Source organism: Phascolarctos cinereus, unplaced genomic scaffold (genome assembly GCF_003287225.1).
Source record: "Phascolarctos cinereus isolate Bilbo 61053 unplaced genomic scaffold, phaCin_HiC Scaffold_726;HRSCAF=1367, whole genome shotgun sequence".
NCBI classification, from domain to species: domain Eukaryota; kingdom Metazoa; phylum Chordata; class Mammalia; order Diprotodontia; family Phascolarctidae; genus Phascolarctos; species Phascolarctos cinereus.
The window spans coordinates 87159327-87180073 of record NW_027556098.1 but is presented as its reverse complement, the minus strand read 5'-3'; the positions used below and the strand labels follow the sequence as shown (position 1 = coordinate 87180073).

The 20747-nt window shown below is 37.4% G+C and overlaps 2 protein-coding genes across 3 annotated transcripts in view; one reads left to right on the top strand and one right to left on the bottom strand.

Moving 5' to 3' along the window:
* The window catches only part of CMSS1 (cms1 ribosomal small subunit homolog), a 414201-nt gene that overhangs the window by 266258 nt on the left and 127196 nt on the right, over positions 1-20747 (bottom strand). The gene's annotated exons all lie outside the window — the stretch shown is intronic.
* Positions 1-20747, top strand: part of FILIP1L (filamin A interacting protein 1 like) — a 342434-nt gene that overhangs the window by 202422 nt on the left and 119265 nt on the right. The window contains exon 5 of the mRNA XM_078146651.1: positions 9536-9714. Coding sequence (XP_078002777.1) covers positions 9536-9714 — 179 coding nt within the window. The remainder of the gene's footprint in view (positions 1-9535; positions 9715-20747) is intronic.

Sequence of the window (20747 nt, the reverse complement as noted above, 5' to 3'; positions counted from 1 at the left end):
AATGCATTATCTTATGGAAATGCTTATTAAAACACTTAAAACTCATAAGTCACTTAGCCTTTCCATTTAACAAGTATTTCCTGAATGCTTATTATCTTTCAGTCCTGAGTGAGCCTTGTTGGAGATACAAAGTAGAACAGACGGTAACCAGTTCATACCAAGACTCATAAAATCACAACACCATATATACAAACTTCCACTCAATGCAGGAATTCTGCTTACCACAATATTTACTGACTGCACAAATGAGACAGATTATAGGACGAAATTGTGAATTGTTAAACTAGCAGAAAGACAAGACATGGTGTGGGAGGAAAAACACCTGATATGAATTCAATAGACCTAGATTCATTATCTGGTTCTGCTAGTTTCTAGCTATGCGGGCAATCTAATTTACTCTCTCATAGGCTGTAAGGGGAATTGATGTAGATAACTGCTACGGTTTACCCAGCTCCAAATTAAACTCAAGAGAAGAATTAAACAGTATTGATTAAGTGCATATCAAATAATAAATTAAGTTCCTACTCTGTGCCAGGCACTGTACTAAGTGCTAGAAATATAAAGAAAGGCAAAAGGCAGTCTCTGCTCTTCAGAAGCTCTCCTTCTAATGCAGAAGATAACATACAAACAACAGGGTACAAAGAAAATGCAGGATAAACTGGAGATAATAAACAGAGAAATCATTAAGATAAAGGAGGAATGGGCAAAGCACTCTGTATACTAGGCATACTGCATACTAGGCAGTAAGGATATTTACAAAAACAAACATGAAACTGTCCTTACCCTCAGGGAGCTTGCATTCTACCTATAAAATAATTAGAAGATTTTCCTTTTGGCCCAGACCTAGAGCATAATATAGGACAATAAACAATCAGGAATAGAATACATAACACAGGCAATGAGTGCTATAGGAATTCAGAGAAAATATACAGTCATCACTTTTACATATACAAAATATACAAGGTAATTTTTTTTTGGGGGGGGGAGAAGAGGATACAAGCAGATGGGAATACTAAATCAGCCTGTTACCTCCCCCTGGCTTTCTTTCCTCATGGAAAGGCCTTTTGTAGGTCTCCAGAAGCCTTTTGAGCTGAACTTTAATGGAAACTAGGGAGTCTAAAAGGCAGAGGTGAGGAGGGGGACAGAAATGGGGACAGAAATGAAAGACAATGTCACTGAGGAAGAGAAAATGCTGGTTGGGTTGAAAATATAATGCTTTAAAAGAACTAATGAATAATAAGCATGCAAAGGAATTCTTTACTTGTACCCAAAATCTACCTTACCTCCTTTCCCATTTATTGTGTTGTGTTATGTTCTATAATGTGGACCACAGTTTATTCAGGTTTACTGCATCAGCCTGTTGCCTCCTCCTCCCCTGTTGAATTCCTATCCATCCTTCAAAGCTCAACTCAAATTCCACCTCTTCCAAAGGGCCTTTTATGAATCACCAGATGATAACAATCTTCCCTCTCAGAAATTTCAGAGCACTTGTTTTCTAAATTTATCCCATACTTATGATATAATAGCATGCATTCTAGTTACGTATGTGTTTGTGAGTTATTATCCTTTTGAGGGCAGTTCTTCCCTCTGCTACTGCTTTCCCTCTGAGATTACTTTCCATTTACAGTGCATATATCTTCTATGTGCAGGTTTTGTTTTGGTTTTGCAAATTGTGTTCCCTATTAGAATGTAACCTCCTTGAGCGCAGGGACCCTGTTTTTGTTGTTCTGAGTACAGTTCCTAGTAAACAGGAAGCACTTAGTAAATGTTTATTTATGACATATAATTATATCACTCTGAATTCTGCATACAGCAAGTGCTTAATAATTATTTTTCATTGCTAAGAACAATATGAGTGAGCAAATGGCTCATTATGAGGAGCAATAAGAACAGTAGAAAAAGAACGTCTACTCAATCCTCTCTAACCTAAGGAACACGCCAAAATAATACTCTGTTGTACTACAGTAAATTTAGAGTCACAGATCTAGAAAATAAAGGAACTAAGAAGGGGTTGAACAGAGAGGTATAGTTGAGGTTCTAGCCTGATGTGAGGGTAACAGTGGGAATATGCATAATCAACAGGACACCTTTACAAGTTGCCTGAACCATTATCATTTCCTTTCCCCTGTGTGAAGAAGAATATTTTTCCTTTCTCAGGCTCTGTTATGAATCTGCCTGTTAGTATGCAATAGAGGGAGTAGTCTCTTTGGGAATTTAACAGAGATAATTTACATTTGTAAAGCAGGTTAAAAAGTGATTTGTATATTCCAACTCATTGGAAAACATGTGAAATACTATCCTGATTTTACAGATGAGGAAATTAAGTAACAGAGTAGTGAAATGGTTAGTCAGTGACAAAATCAAAACTGAACCCCAGTCTTCTGACTTCAACTCCAATGTTCTATCCACTCTACAACACCGCTGGTTTCTTGTTTCACATGTGTTATATATCTCCTCATTTAAACTGTAATGTCCTTAAGTGCAGAGACTTCACTTTTTTTTATCACTGCTGACAGCATTTAGCAAGAAAGATACTTCAAAATGTAAGGAATGTAGAAGTCTGATTGCTGGAAGGGACTCTGGATATTTCCAATGGAGCTGAATCTCATCATTGTGGACATTCTCTCCAACAATGAAGGTTAATGCTTGCCCATTCAGTGCAACTCTTGTCCATGGCCTCCCAGAAGTTCACTACAGGGCATCCACATAACATGTCAGAGGTCTCTCTCACTTATTCCTGGTATAGTTAGGATACCAGTGGAGCATCTGAACTATCCATCATCTTCTGCCTTTGCCATATGATCAGCCTATTTTCTTCTCCCACTAAACCAGAGCCCTTTCCCCAAGAGGTAGGTGGATAGATTTCAGAAGGACCTTGAGGTTTTTTGTTTTTGATTATCTAGATAACCTTATTTCAATATAACTGGTTTCTTCTGCAATTCTAAGTATTTCACTTCATGCATTTTAAAATATTATTCTGAGAAGAGGTCCATAGCCCTCGTTGGACTGCCAAAAAGGGCCCACAACACAAAAAAGATTAAGATGCCCCTGCTTTAAACCTTTCCTGGTGATCTCTTTTGCTCCTGTTCTTTAAATTTTTTCATGTATTATATGTTACTTGCCCACAAGCTGCCTCTCCATTGTTTCCTGCGTAATACCCAATTTCAATCCTTTTAAGACTCATAGCCACATAAGAATCTTGGAAATAATCTAGTTCAAGTCTCTCATTTTCCAATTAAGCCAATTCACTTAATCATCTGAAGTAGAGATTCTATTCCATATCAACCTTAGGAAGCTTCATGAAAGTTTAAAAAAAAATCACAATTTAAATATAATTTTTAATGTATATGTATCTCTCCACACACACACACACGGCATACCATTGCAAATGGAAGGGACCACTGATGCTCCTTTCAAATCAAACTATCACTTCCAATCGCCCTGGGAATGTATTATATGACTTTCTTACTGTGACCTTACCTTCTCTGGTTATAATTATATTTAACTAATATAAAAATTAGTCTGTATGCTCTGACTGTACATACCAGAGGGCATGTTTAACCTCCATACTTTTAGAGATAAGGAAACTGAAGCCTAGAGCGATGAAGTGACAGGTGAATGTTTACTGGCGGATCTTCAAACATAGCTAAGCCAGGTCCTAAGACAACAGAGAGCTTGCTGGTAGGCCCATACTAAAAATCTTTGGAACCTGGTAGTGACAGAAACTGAAGAGGCAGGAGCTGAGTCTCTGAGAAGAAGACTCAAAACTGTCCACAATAAATAATTACACACTCCTACCTTCCCTCAATCTACATAAAAGAACTGTTAGTGGTTTTCTTGACTGGTATGCTGATAAGCAGAAGAGACAGGCCAGTCATGAGGTCAGCTTCTGGATATTTTGTGTTGGACTATGGTGCAGTTACTAAGAGAGTACTGAGAATAGAAGCAGATTATTATTGGGAAAATGAGAGGGCGAGAAAGTCAATAGTAACATGACTATGTGGAAGCTGAGAGTGTAAGCCAGTGTCTGTTCTTGTGGAAGTCGTTCAAGTAGTGATGTGAGGACAATGAGAGTACGTTTCAAGTACTGATCCCAAGGACTGTGTAAATGACTCTGTATGTAGATCAACCGAGAACTCAATTGATGGACTGGGGCAGGGGCTGAGGCCCTGAGACAAGGCTCCCCCCTCCAATAGTCTGAATCCAGGGTAAAGTCTGATTCAGGGAATGTGCACATGCTAAATCAAGGTGGCAAGGACTCTCAATCACTGTATCCAGCTGGTGAGATTAAGTGTACTGGTATTAATGTCCTTCTCCAAAGTATGATTCTACCTTCTGGGTATAGTGATGACAACTTGACAAATTTCACACCAGAAATGGTATCTTCTAAACCCTGAGAAATCTCTTGCTTGGATAAAAGAGAGGCAATACTCATTAGAAGAGAACGCAAGTGTATTCCTGGCACGCATGACCTATCAGGGTTTGTATTATGCTGGTTTTACCTTCAAGAACCGATGGTCACTTCAATGTCACAATGAGGCATTAGAACAGGTAATATTGTAGACAGGTAATTATACATGAATATAAAGTAACAACCAAGAGAATAACAGATGTAACATGTACACTAAATTCAAATTACCTTTATTTCTGGAGTTTACACAGGAATTTATGTGCTTTATGTGTCCCATGTAGATCATTTCATTTATTTCTATAGCCATCAATCAAATACTTAATAACGAAATATGCAAATTGAGTTTACACACTTTAGTGTGTAATTACATATATGTATACATGTGTATATAGAAATATACATTATATTACATATAAATATTATATACTATACATATAACATATTATATAATACATAAAAATACTGTGTGGTAGGAGCTCAGGAGAAAGAACCACGAGAGCTATACATCATGTATGTCAATCAACTAACCAATAAGTAGCTATGGAGCTCTAACTATGCAGAAGAACTAAGTTTTAAGATTCTCCAGGGACTGTCACAAGGAACATAACACATGCTCTGTGCTCTCAGGAAGTTCACAGTCTAGATGACAAACCATGCATACACAAAATAATAAAGCAGTATTCTCTGTAGTACAAACAATAAGTAGCACAGAAATTCAGAAAGGACACAGATCAACATGAGCTGGGATAGTCGAGGAAGAAAGCTTTTTGAGGCCTGAGCTGAGCTTCCAAGGATTTGGGTACATAGAGAGGAAATAGAAGGCAGGTTAAGATAGTTATAGATTATATTAGTAATAGCATTATATTATTACATATTATATAATTGTATTCTATTACAGCATCATATTACATATTATATAGCATAACAATATGTTAGATAATTATAGCATTAAGGCACTTTACATGTGTTATTTCATTTGATCCTCACAACAACCCTGTAAGGCAGGTACAATGGTTATTATTACTATTTTACAGATACAGAAACCGAGGGTCAGAGAAATAAATGACTTATGTATGGTTGTACAGCTATTAAGTGTTAAGGGTGGAATTTGAATCCGTATCTCTTCTGGCAGAGCTCTTTCTACTATATTACTTCACCAGCCACCATGTTCCCAGATCTATACATCAAACTCTGGAGGACTTAATCTTTCAGGATCAGAATTCTCATTCTTGCCCCATCCCCTAATTCCCTCCACCATCCATATTAGTGGTTGCGTCAGTTGCTTCTAGGCCTAGCGTTCTAGACATACTTCACATCATTTCCTTAATTTTTCCCAAGCAACTGCCATGGTATCCATTCTCCTATGTCTTGTGTTCTCCTCTTTCCAGTTCTACAACCATAACCAAATCAACCTTCTCATTGTTCCTGCAAAAACATGTGCCAGTATACTCCATTAAAGCTCCATTTACCATCCCTCTAACTTTCCAAACAAAAATATTCCTCCCTGGAAAGGCTTCAAGTATAGGTCCAGCGATGAACCACGACTGTTATTCAACAAGTAGTCTAGTTAGGTTTGGGAAGATTCATAACCAGACAGATGACCACTGGGTGATGAATTTAAAACAAACAAACAAACAAACAAAAACTCCAGCAATTCATAAAAGCCAATTTAGTAAGAGTGGCTGCCAGCTTTGGGGTGGAGATTCAAAATGGTGATTTTAGAAGTCAGTCTAGAGTGCTAGACTTGGAACTGAGAAGACTTGAGTTCAAATACTCCCTCAGACATGTTACTAGCTGTGAGACCCTGGGAAAGTCACTTAACCATCAGCCTCCATTATTTCATCTGTTAAATGGGGATAATAATAATAATAATAATAATAATAATAATAATAATAATACTTACCTTATAGGGCTGTTGGGAGAATAAAATAAAATAACTTATGTACAGCACTTTGCAAACAGTGTTATATTAATGCCAGCTATTATTATTAATTATTATTTGGGGTATAGGGTGGAGAAAAGAATAATATAATGATGGTCAGCAGGCCTGGAATTAAACTTCCAACCTGTTACTCACTGGTATATTAGGATCATGGAACAGAAATGGAAATTTAAAAGTCTATAGAACCCCTTCCTTTGGCAGGTAGAGAAATGGAGACTGGCCTGCCTAAGAAAGCCAAAACAAGACCTCAGACTTTCTGATTTCTACTACTACACCACATTGCCTCTAAAGGCATGCAACATTTCAGATAACAGATTTTTACAGATTTAGAGCAGTTCTGACTCCCATCTCCTAAAGGGCTCCCCTGATGCCTCTTGGGGACACGGAGGTGACCCTGGATTCTCAAAGGCCATGCCAACAGAGCAGAATACAAAGTCCTACCAAGCTGGAAAGGATTTAATTATAGTCCTGGGTGGTTCAACATATAAGTCTGTTGTTTGAGGGCCAGCCTTGTTATGTTAGGAGGGACTCACCACCAGGGGTGGTCACAGGATGAATTGTTCAGCCACAGTAACATTGAGAGTACCTGAGTTATAAACGTTTGTGATGTCTGAAGGGCGAGAGAATACCTACAGGGCCATAATTAAAATCTTTAACCTACTGAAAGAAGTATGGCTTTCACCAAAATTAATTTTGCTATATTTATGTATATTTTACATTGCTAAAAATAAACGACATGTTTATTAAACACATTGGTGAGACTGCTAAAAATTGTACCTCAAGATACTCCAGTTATTGAGAGTTACATAATATTTTAAATGATTAGTTTATTTAAGGTTGATATATGGTCTCAATTTTTGTGAAGGTGACATAACTGCCCCAAATGTAGCCTCTAATAGCTCTTTGCCATATAACCCAACTTTAAAAGTGTAATATTTGACACACGAGCCTAGATCTGCATATTATGTACCTTTAAATGTAAAGAATCTCTTTTAAATCAGTAGAATTTACTGGGGAAAATACAGTAGAACTAGGATTGGGGTGGGGTGGTAAGGATGGTAGCTGTGAAAGGAATATATATGTTCCTGCTCATCTCAGAGCTTCACTTCTACATGAAAAACTTAGTCTATTTAGAAAAAAAATAATTAAGGTTTGGGTGAAATGGCAAAGAACTATTGGAGCTTGCATTTTGGAGTTATATCACCTACACAATCAATGAAACCATATATCAACCTTAAATAAACTAATCATTCAAAATGAGCAAAAGAGCTTTAGGAAAATTCTCTTAAAATTACTCAGTATAGAGAATTTTAGGGGCAGCTAGGTGTCGCAGTAGATAGAGCACTGGCCCTGAAATCAGGAGGACCCGAGTTCAAATCTGGCCTCAGACCAACACTTGACACTTACTAGCTGTGTGACACTGGACAAGTCACTTAACCCCAGTTGCCTTAAAAAAGAGAGAATTTTAGAAGCCTCTCACTGCTACAATCAACTAATCAAAAGCATTTATGAAGTACCTACTCTGTGCCAGGTAGGCACCGTGGGGGGACACAAACAGAAAAATGCAACAGTCCCTTCCTTGGAGTAACTTATGTACTCTTGGATGAGATGACATGTACATGTACGGTTATATACAAAACATATACAAGGTAATTTGGGGGAGGGAAGGTACTAGCAGTTAGGGAATCAGGAAAGGGTTGGAGGAGATGGTCCTTGAGCCATCAAATTTTATTCCACATACAGGAAAAAAAAATTATCATTTGTACTTCAAGCCTCATCCCAAAATCTTTCCTTCTGCCATTCCACTCTTGCTAACAGGGAAGAACCAGTCCACATTTGGTAGGTGCTAGCAATTCTCAAAACAAGGAATTGTAGGGATTCTGCTATTAAAAAAAAAAGTCGAGTCCAATAATTTGAGTCTAGCAACTTAATCAAATAACAGGGTTTTTTTGGAAACAATGTCTCCAAGTCATTTCAGGAAAGGAAAGGGGAAGGAGGGAGAGAGGAGATGCTGCAGGACTTGGAGAAGATACTTTATATCTCATTTCCCTCATTTCAGTCAACACCCCCTGTCTACCTCCTCAGAAAGGTAAACAAATGTGGTTTTACATCCTACAGAGTAAATTCATAACCTCACTCCTGGCCACTTACTCTAATATTTCAGTTTCTCACAGGTTTTGAGCAGTGAGCTTTGTGGAAAACCAAGCAATGTGGAAAACATGACCTCTGTTAAAAAGAAGTTCCCTAAATTAGGTGTACATATGAATGACTAAAGAGGATCAGACTTAGTTTTACTGAAAAGATAATCATACTTCAACATCATACAAGGCAATCACTGTCTTAAGATATTTAAAACCAAGATTTCTTTCTTTCCAGCTGCGCCTTCCTATTTACCCTTGATAACACAAAATTCTCACATAAAATCTAGGGAAAACATCTAATTTCTCGATGACCATAATGTGAATCTAACAAAAGGTGAGCTTTTAAAGTTTCATTACATTATAGAATTCTATAATTCTGTAATCTATTATTTGTTCAAACTATTGTTTTTATTTTAAATTCCTAAAGCCAATAAAACTTGGCCCCTGATAATCCTAAATCACCATCCTGACATGCAAATCAATAAAATGAGTCATAGTTTTATAGACTTAGTGATGAATGGGATCTTGGCGGTCAGCCGGTCCAGCCCCTTCATTTTACAGATGAGAAACTGAACCCTGGAGAGGTCAATGGATCCAGAGACGCATATTTAGCATGGTTCTAAGAGCTCTCAGGAGAAGGAAGAGAACAGCTATGATGAATATGGTGAAAGGCCAAAGTTTCCAAAGAATGAAAACATGCTCATAAGATTTTGCCCTCTATGGTTTCCACAGGTTTAATTTTTCTAGAAAGAGGCAGGTGCATGAACTGTGTCCGAAAACCCAAAGAAAACAGAGATAATAAATTCTTTTTTTCTTCTTTCTGGGAGCCACAGGTTTGACAACCAGATGAATAAACAAGATGCCAATAAAAGTGCTTCCATGGAGTTAGATGCACCCCCTCAGAATGAATTCTTTAGAGTCAAGAAATACGTATATGAAAGTCAATAACTGATCAAGTCAAAATGCGTACCTCAAGAAGGATATGAATAATTTGCTGTGGCAGATACTGTAGGAATTGTTATTGCTTCTTTTCCTTTATAGTTGGACAAGGTTGTTGAAAAACAGAAAGCGTCTTACAAACGAATGCTGGAACAGCTTTTGATGGTTGGAAAAGCTCACAGACAAACAATATTGGAGTTAGAGGAAGAAAAAAGAAAACACACAGAATATGTGGAGAAGAGTGATGAATTCATAAATTTGATGGAAAAGGAGCAGGAAAGGTAAGCTTTTTTCTAAAATGATGGTTAAAATACTTCAAAATCTTACAACTAAGCAATGGAGTGATGGTTGTGTCCCATCTTAACATTCCACTCTGACTTGTTTTTTGAAAGTACTGGGATTCATGTTTCATTGAAAGTATAATTATCACCTTCTCTTGGTACTCTAAATAAATGATAGTAGCACTTTAGAGTAAGTTTACAGTGGGAATTATTCATTTCTATGAATATCTGAAGAAAGACATAATTGAGGGCATCAATAGTAAATTGATACTATTTTTTCACAAAATTGAATGGAAAATGTACTTAAGTACACCATGGAGGTAGGAGTTAAATGAGTGATTTCTTCTACTTTATTTATTTATCTATCTATAATTCTGTAATCAAGGGCAGCTAGGTAGCACAGTGGGTAGACTCCTCTTCCTGAGTTCAAATCCAGTCTCAGACACTTACTACCTGGGTGACCCTGGGCAAGTCACTTAACCTTGTTTCTCTTAGTTTCTTCATCTGTAAAAAGAGATGGAGAAGGAAACAGCAAGCCACTCCAGTATCTTTGCCAAGAAAGTGCCAAATAGGATCATTAAGAGTCAAACATGACTGAAAAGGACTGAACAACAACAATTCTGTAATCAATTGGCAACACATGGTACAGAAACGTCTACTCAAATACAGATGAACTGGCAAAAGATATAAACCCTTGCTGCCAGCAATTCCCATGTCCTTCACACATCTGGCATATTTTTCTATTCTCAGAATAGGTTTATTACCTGCCCAGGAGTCTGTGGTTGTCTTGTTAGCTAGCCAGTATGGACTTTTAAATGTATATTAGACCTGATTTAGAAAAAAAAAAAAGTAAAAATTCTGGTGGCAAGGAGATTTTTGTCTCAGTCATCACAATACTGCATTTGCCAAATAAAGAAACAATGTTATATCAAATATTATTTTGGACCTCCGTGGTTTGGCATTCATGGCCTCATTTAGCTTTAACAGTTGTCTAGCAATAACTTGCTGAACACAGACATCATCTTTCATGTCTCATTATCACAAACATTTACTGAACACTGCCAAAATGCTGACCCAGAGGAACACCAAGAGCCATGGACTGTCATTGCCCTGGGCCTAGCTATATTAACAGAGACAGATAAGGCAATTGAGAGTCAGACAGGGTAGGAAGCAACCCTTAAATGCATGGTTCTAATGTCTACTGCTTCATTACTATTATCATCCAGGCCTGAGAGGTAGTATGGCTTTGGAGATAGTCTAGGAGTTAGACAGATGTGGGTTGAAGCCTATCTCTGGATATGTACTTAATTGTCAAAATGACAGTGGGCAAATCACTTAAGCTCTCAGTTCCCTAGGAAACTCTTTAAGGCTCTGAACTGCAGAGCTGGAACCCATCAGGATTAGCTGAAGGATCCCCCACCCACCCACCCAGGAGTTCTCTACCATAAAATCAAAGTCTCAGTCCACAATTCAGAGGAACTTTTGGTGAGGGGCATCCAGAGGAAGTGGGATCTATGGAAGTGTGGGTGAGAGTGTTAAGTGTGATGGGCAGATGTGGTAAATTTATTTAACTCAGAAGGCAGTGTGAAAGAACAGAGATGGAAACAAACTTTTTAAAAAGGTAGATGGACAAAAATGACATGGGTTTAAAGTGTACAACTTGGAATCAACTCAAAAGGGATAATATTTCTGCAAATAAAAATGCAATAAATGGGATTAAGATGTCTCATGCCTAGGATTTCTGACTTTTCGATGGACAAAAATTAGCCGTTCCCTCCAACTTGGAGGAATGATTAAACTGAATGTCATCCAGAAGGAATAGGAAAAAAATGACTGAAGAGTCTTTCCCTCCCTGGGTTGCTACTGGAGAAGATAGGAGAATACTGTATCATTTGCTTAGGAACAACTTCCAGATGGAAATGTTTGGGTGTGAGAATGTTAAACCTATTCTCCACTCACATGATGCATAGATAATTCCCCCGTGGCTTCCCCTGTATCACATCGTGAGTCACACATCTTGGCATTTCGAGCATGTGACTCCTTTCTCAGGTTGACTGCAAACACTGAATCTGACATACATGATTTTAACCTTCCCTGAGGCTATCTGCATCAAATTATGAAAATAAGCCCTACATAACCTTCGAGGTAAGAGAAGAAAGAAAACAAGTTTTTTTTTAAAGTTTTAAAGCTTTCAGATAAATAACTATAGACCTACAACTAAAAGAAATGAGAGACCTTGGCTTTTTTCTTGGTCATTCTATGAAATATAAAATATTCACTATCAAAGAAGCAACAAAGCAACTCAAACTGCTTTTACATTTTAATTGAGCTGTTTCTTCTCAAGGACTCAAAACAACCCTGCACAGAAGTATTAAGAACACTGACCCCTTAAGATAAATTTCATTTTCTCCACAAGTTATGTGATATGAATTACACAGAAAAAAAAATACAGATTTCCATACTGAAGAATACAAAGGTATTACAAATCTCCATTAAAAGGGAGGAAGAGAAATTCAATTCAATTGAATTCTGAGCATTTTGTCGAGCATTTGCTATGTACCAGGCCCTATCCTAGAAGCTGGAGATACAAAGATAAAAATGAGAGTGTCTGTCCTCAAGTTTATATTCTATTGAATTTACATTCAACATATAAACAGATAAGTAAATACAAAATATATAATGAATAAACAATTTTTTGGGAGGAGAAAAGTATTAACAACTGGGGGATGGGATCAGAAAAGGCCTCAGAAAAGTGACACATGAGTTGTATTTTAAGAGAAAGTTATGTATAGAGAATTTGGAACTCAGAATTTTTAAAAACAAATATGAAAAAAAATTTTTGTTTACATGTAATTGAGAAAAAATTAAATGTAAAAAAAATAAAGTTAAGCATTCTAAAAAGGACAGGGTGAGAAGGGAAGGCAAAAAACAAGGGTTATCTCATCTGAGAGACAAAGGAAAATATAGATGGCTTTTGAGGGATGAGGACCTCAGTTCTCCCAGAAAAGCAGGAGTAAAGAGAGAAGGGCCTATTAGGTAATGGGAGACAACTTATGCAAAGACAGAAAGGTAAGAGATGGAAAATTCTGTATAAGAAACAGTAATTAGAAGAGTTTGGCTGGATCATAGCACGAATGAGGGGGACAAAAGTGAAAATGGTCTGGAAAGACAGATTTCTAGATAGAAGAACTTTTATTTTATGCTAATTTTCTACTTGTGGCACCTTAAGCAAATTACGAAACATGAACCCCAGTTTCCTCAGCTGAAAAATGATAGGGACGGACTAAATGACCTTTAAGGTTTCTTTCAGCTCTAAATATTTGATTCTATGAACTATGTGACCAAAATCCTAAAAAGTACTGCAAAAGTTTACCATGATTATGTGCAACATTTACGAACATCTGCCTGGAAATAAAATAAAAACTAGAAAACACTTTATTGAGGTGGCTAATGAGACCTTAGAGGATGTAATAATGGATTTCAAATTAAGGCTAAATTTCTGTGTTTTCTTTGGAGAATTCATTTTATGTGGAAAACCCTAAAGGAACCTGATGTCACATGCTGAGTTCAGTCCAAAATACTCACCAAGTGATGTCGTCCTTGTAATCACTAAGCAACTGCCTTTCCTACTGAAAGGGGAGTGGGATGGGGGGGAAGGGAGGGGAGCCATTCAGGAAACCCCATTCTCAAGGACATTAATACAAAGTTTCCTTTACTGTAATACCATTTAGTTTAGTCTGTCTATAAAACGAGTGCACATACGGATTTCGTGACTTTAGCTTCTTTGCAGAGTTCCAATACGTGGATAAATGTGTCACTCCATGACCTGAATTAACTGATTTGGCTGGTGGACAAGTACGGTCTATGTGAAAAGTTCTATACACAAAGCAATGGCAGCCATTTGGGTTTTTTTGGATGACTTCACAGGAAAGTCAAAACAAAAATCACTTTTAGTCAGGGCAATTTTGCAAAATTTTCCCATAAGTGAAGTGCCAGTTTTGTCAGTGCTTTTAAAAAAGCTTATGAAATTAAAAAAAAAATCACTGGGAGTAGTTTGCTTTGTTAAGCAAAATTTATAATACTGGCTCTTATGAAATCAGAGTGCATAACAAATTGGATAATGGGGGCAGGAGGGAGGTTTGGGAAGGAAGCGCACTGAGTGCTTCTGTGGAGCCCAACCTTGTGTCTTGAAACTAGTTTAGAAATAACCATGGAAGCAGGTTGAAAGTCATTATTATAGGTACCCTATACAAAATCAATCTTCAGATCATGGTTATCCAAGGGCTTTAAAAGGCTAAATTCAATTCCATGATGACTCCACAAAGCAGGTTCACATCAATATTCTGATTTTATGGAATAGGACACTGCCACACAAGTCACTAAGCTTCCCTACAGATACTTGATAAGATAGACCTCAAATCATGGAACTGTATTCAGAATTTCCAAATCCTGCTGTGCTATAGTGTCTAATTGCTTGATACCTGAGCGTTAGCTTTAATCAATAAACATTACAGACAGGAATAAAAAAGCTATCTTCTTCCATCACTGTAAATGGGAACTGAGCTTGAATTAATATCCATACCTTAGAGTGTAGGAACTAGAAGTATTCTTAGAGATCATCTAATCCAATCCTTTATTTTACAGATGAGGTAACTAAGGCTCAGGGAAATAAGTAATAATAATAATAATAATCATAGCAGCTAACACTTATATAGCGTCTATTTAATGCCAGGAAGTTTACAATGATCTCATTTGAGCCTCGCAAACAACCCTGGAAGGGTAGATGCTATTATTATCCTCATGTTACAGATGAGGAAATTGAGGCAAACAAAGATTACGTGACTTGCTCAGCTTTACACAACTACTAAGTATCTGATGTTGAATTTCAACTCAGGTCTTCCTGACTTCAGTCTTGGAACTCTATCCACTGCACCACCTAGATGCCCAGAATCACAAAGTGAGTTAGTGGCATATTCTGAATTAGAATGTAGGTTTCCTCAGTAAAGTGGATGCTGTGTAGCTTTCTTGTCAACTGCTTTCAGTGATGGCACAGACCAGAGTGAAATAAAATATAATGTATGAAATATTTCCTTTTCTCTTTGATGAGTTTTGCATTTGACCTTGCCATTGTCCAAGTCCCCCATGACCTATATTAAGCTTTCCCTTTACAATGCTGAATCCTTTCTTTGTCTAGTTTTCTTCAGTTTTGTCCCTATGCAAAACTGAAATTTCCATGCTTTGTTGTTTTTCTTGTCATTTTTTCAGTCAAGTTTAACTCTCTGTGATCCATTTGGGGTCTTCTTGGCAGAAATATTGGAGTGGTTTGCCATTTCTTCTCCATTTTACAGATAAGGAAACTGAGGCAAACAGGTTAAGTAACTTGCCCAGGATCACACAGCTAGCAAGTCTCTGAGGCCAGATCTGAACTCAGAAAGATGAGTCTTCCTGACACCAGACCCAGCGTTCTATCCACTGTACAACTTAGCTGTCCCTTCCATGCTTACAATGTCTTTATTAGATAACGGATATCCTTAAGACACTGTGAGGGTGTTGGTATGACTTCACAGGTTGCTTAGTAAGACTTTATATCCAGAATACTCCAGCTAATGCATCAAGTATCCCATTATATCATGTGATGGAGTGGAAAGTGCCCTAGCTCTAGAGTCGGAGAACTTGGGTGCTTCACTACTTGTGTGACTATAATCAAGTTATTTATCTTTCATGGGCTTTATGTTATTTCATCTGTAAAATAAGGAGATGAGAAAAGACAGGCTTGGAGGTCCTTTCCAGTTCTAGATGTATGATCCTAGGAACTTCATTATAGAGATAGCACGGGGTAGAGGACAGAATAAGAGGCTTGCAATCAGGCAGGCCTGGGATCAACTCCTGCCTAAGACGCTTATTAGCCATGTGGCCCTAGATAACTCATGTAATCTCAATCCCCTATCTATATTACAAGGTGGCTTGACTAGATTGCCTCAAAGGTCCCTTCCCACTCTAAAACTATTATCCCATGAACTTAGGATATGTCAGAGATTTCAACTCCAGGCAACTCACTTTTGCTACTAAAAGTTGTAATCTTATTGATTTTAAATATTAGCACTTCAGATATATCACAAAGCACAACTCATTTGTATAATAATTTAACAAAAGCAAACTAAGTCTACTTATTTATCATTTGTGGACAGCCAGCAGTTTTTAATTTCATGCACACTAAGCTATTGTTGTAGAATGCATTGTACTCAAATGTAATCATTTCCTTTCAGGGTTTTCTGGCAACAGGTTACACATATTACATACACCGGAGACTATGTCTTGCAAATTATGAATTGGACGCCAGATCTCTATACATTTGACTTTTCATGGATATCCAGTGTTTCATAGGTATAATATGGGGACCCACCACAAACATGACTTCAGCATTGTAACTCTATACAACAGATTCACACGATCAGGGCAGTGTTCGACCATACACCCAAGATATTAAGACAGGATCTGGGCAATGACACACAGAGATTAATTACCTCATGCTATGTTACGAAAAACCTCATTTACTATTACAAAGCATAACTTAACTTTCTACAGATGTCATGAAACCATACACTTGTAACTGTGTTGTTTGATGGTTTTATCTTGCTGTGTTTATTTAAGGTCAAAAAATGATCCCCTGATGCTATATAATGAGTTTTCAAAAAAAGAACCAAGTTAAAAATCTTATTGCAAAAAAAAAATCTCAGATGACTACGGGGATTTAATGTTACAATGATCATTTAATGCATTGTTTACTAAATACCACTTGAAATATTTTTTATCAATGGTCCTAAAAGGTGATTAAGTCTTCTGAGTGGCATGCCGTAACAGAACATCACCTAAAAGCTGGGAAATCTGAGTTTTAGTCTCAGTTCTGTAACAAACTAACTGTGATCTGGGTTAAATCACTGCTCATCTCTCTGGGCCTTACTTATTTTTTGTTTTATTTTTTCAAACTTCTTTTGAAATACATTTAAATTATTTCAATTAAAAGTCACTTATTTTCTTTTCCTTCCACATTTCCAACCTGCCATGGGAGAGGAAAAAAAAGAAAAAGAAAACCCTTGCAACACATATACATAATCAAGCAAAATGAATTTCTAGGTTTCATTTCTCACAAAGAGAGGGCAGATAACATGATTTTTAAGGTCTCAGAAAGTTAACCTTCACAGAAAAAATAAAGAATGCCAAGCAGCAAGTAAGACAAAATTGAGATCACATATCATGAATTTGTGATGGACCTTACTGGCATGGTTGTTTGATTTCCTACAACAGAATTCAGCCCAGGAGTAGGAACAGGAACAGAGAAAGCAAATGTAGAGAAGGTGACTCACTTTCCTAATCAATAAATTCCCATGGTTCTCCATTACATGGAACATCAAATATAAATGCCTCTGTTTGGAAGCACTCTACAACTTCTACTGCTCCAGCTTTATTGCCTATTTTCCCCTTCACACACACCATGATCCAGTCACACTGGACTCCTTATTGCTCTTCAAACATGGCACTCCATGTCCTCTATATATGCTTTTGTACTGGCGATTCCCCATTGCCTGGAAGGCACTATCATTTTTCTTCACCTCCATGTTTTAAAATCCTTAGTTTCTTTCAAGTCCAACTTTAAGTACCAACTCTTCATGAAGTCTTTCCTAATTGCCCCAGCTGCTAGTACCTTCCGCTTAAAATCATCTTGTTATCTGTTTAGTCTTTTCAATCATGTCCAACTCTTCGTGATCCCATTTGGGGTTTTCTTGGCAAAAATACTGGAGTGGTTTGCCATTTCCTTCTCCAGCTCATTTGACAGATCAGGAACCAAGGCAAACAAACAAAAAGTATCTATTTTGTAATTATTTTGCAAATAACTAGATATATAGGTGTGGTCTTCCCTGGCTAGACTGTAAGTTCTGAAAGGGCAGGGTCTATTTCATTTACGACAATCTTTGTATCCCATATGTATCTCATTTATGTCTTTGTGTCACATAGTAGGAGCTTAATACTAACAGAAGTGAATGCTCTTAGTTGTGACTCTTTCCCTCCTCCAATCCCTTCTATACACGGCTGCCAAAACGATTTTCCTTAAAAGCAGATTCTCATCATGCCAATTCCCCATTACCTCCCATGGCTCACCACTGCTGGTAGAATAAAATATAAATTATGCTGTTTAAATTGTAAAGCCCTTATCTTTACAATCCAGCCCCAATCTATCTTTCAGTTTTCTTATATACTACTTCCCCTCCTGTACTCTACAATCCAAAAAAACACACTGGTCCTTTCTCTGTTCCTCACAAATGACGCTCCATCTCCCATACCTTGGCATTGGCTGTCCCCAGTGCCTGGAATTGCCACCCTGACCTCTTGGAATCTCTACTTTCTTTAAAGGACCAGTTCCAAGCCCACATAAAACCATTTCTGGTCCTCTACCTTCCCTTCCCAACTACCAGTGACCTCCCTCCTCATCTACCTTGTCTTTATTCTCTTAATCTTCTTTTAATATACATGTATGTATGTCATTTAACTTTCCTTTACCTCAGTTTCTTCTAGTCTGAAAAATGGAGATAATAACCTCCCAGAGTTGTTTAGAGGATCAAATGAGAGATTTATAAAGCACTGGCAACAAGTGGCACAGGAGAGGGCCAGGCCTGGAGTCAGGAAGACTCATCCTACTGAGCTCAAATCTGGACTCAGATACTTACTAGTTAGACTCTTGGTAAGTTACTCAACCCTGTTTGCCTCAATTTCCTCATCTGTCAAATGAGCTGGAGAAGGAAATGGCAAACCACTCCAGTATCTTTGCCAAGCAAACCCTAAATGGGGTCAGGAAGAGTCAGACATGACTGAAATGACCCAACAACAGCAGCACAGTGCCTGGCACGGACTAGGTATTAATATAAGTGGCAGCTTCTCTGATAACAATGATGGTGGTGGTGGTGGTGATGCGATGACACACTTGTCCAGCTAGTGAGAATGTAAGGTCCTCAAGGATAGGAGCTACTTAATTCTTCTTACTTGTGTCCCCAACAACCAGCACGACAATTAAGACACAGTAGATATCTGACTACATAAATGCTTGTTCATTGACTGATGTATATTCATGTGTCTTGGAGGATCCTCCTCAAGGAGGCATTTCCTAAGACACGGTGAGATTCTATAGAAGGTCTTATTTACGAATGATGTGCTGATTGAAGACTCTGAAAAATGCAAGATCTTATTTGATAATAAATAAGATCCATAATCACTCAAGAATTTTTGTGCTTTTATTTTATTGTTTAAAAAATATATATTTCAACTACTGCACTGCCTCTCTCTTTCCCATTGAGCTTTATTGTCTTTCTTCTGTGATTTTTCAGTGATTGACATTCAAAAATTGTTTTTCTTTCTCTTTATCATCACTATCCCCTCCCCATCACTGTCCATTCCTCCCTACCCAACTCGTCTTCTCCAACTCTTCCCTTCTCAGAATAAATAAAAGCTCTATGTGCTTTTATTTATATTAAGAACAACAATTTTGAATACTGGCTACATGAAAAGTGTATGTTTCATTCTGTACCTCTAGACAATTCCTTTTCTCCCAGAAGGTGGGAAGTATGATTCCTCACTAGTCTTTCAGAGATATGATTGGTCACTGTATACTCCTGGTTCCGCTCACTTAGCTCTGCAACAGTTCACAAAAATCCTCCTAGTCTTTTATAAATCAGTCCATTTCATTATTTCTTATGGTGCAAAAATACTCCATATTATACTCACATACTAAATTCTGCTCCTCAACTGATGGGGCCATCCCCCAACTGATAAGCACTTGCTTTTAAACATACAAAGCTACTTACTCCCTGAAGGAAACAACCATCTTTTTAATGTGAGTAATTTTCTGTTGTTGCTGTAGGTACATGTCATCAGGGAAAAATAACAGGTGAAGGAGATAAAGGTTCATAGTGTTAAACTGTCTCATCTATTACTTAGCCTTTTTATTTTTAATCAACCTTCTATCTATAGACCATTACTACACACAGCTGCAAATATGACTAGCCTCACAATAGCCCTGATGAATTGCAACAAACATAAGACACTGTCCTGGGCACAAGTGATAAGATGACAAAATAAAGCATTCTCTGTCTTCAAGACTCATACAACAGACATGCAGAGAAGCAAATACAAAAGCCATTCTAAGAGGACTGTTTGTTTTTTAATTGGGGCAGGGAGATCCAACAGCGATGCAGAAAAATACAAAATAATTTCAAAGGAGCAGACGCACTAACCATCTTAGGAATGAGCCAAGGCCTTTTGTAAGAGGTGGTGCCTGAGCAGTAGGATTGTATTAGGTGAGAAATAAGTAGAAAATAAGTTTATGTGAAGCTTAAGCTTACTCTATAAGGCCTCATCTCTAATAATGCATTAAGTTTTATTCTCCATCTCTTTTCTTTTTTCTTTTCTTTTTGGCTAGACAATGGGGTTAAGTGACTTGCCCAGGGTCACACAGCTAGTATCAAATGCTGAGGCTGGATTCGAACTCAGGTCCTCCTGACTCCAGGGCAATGCTCTATACACTGCGCCACCTAGCTGCCCCCATCTCTTTTCTTAATCAACATACTCCATCTTGCTCACTGAGACACATACACTAGGTAATTTTCCCATTTGTTTAATTAATTTCAAGTAACAACTTGAAACAGTTGAAATTTCTAATATCAAATTATTATATGGGATAAATTATACACTTAAATTTTGTTATGAAACGTATTAGATAACATACTGTATCATACCTGGTTAAAGCTAGAATAGTTCCTAAATACAGGGTCTTTAAAAGGGGTTCACAAGTTCATTGAAATTTGAAGGTCAAATATGCTACTTAAGTGTTTCTTTCTTGCTTAAAATAAAATTATTTCTAATTCGCTTCTGCCAAATTATGATTTCTATTATCTGATCTGCATGAACATGATAAAACATTCATGGAATTTCATGTCACAAGCCTCAAAAAACAAACAAACAAAAAAATCAAGAACAACCCCAAA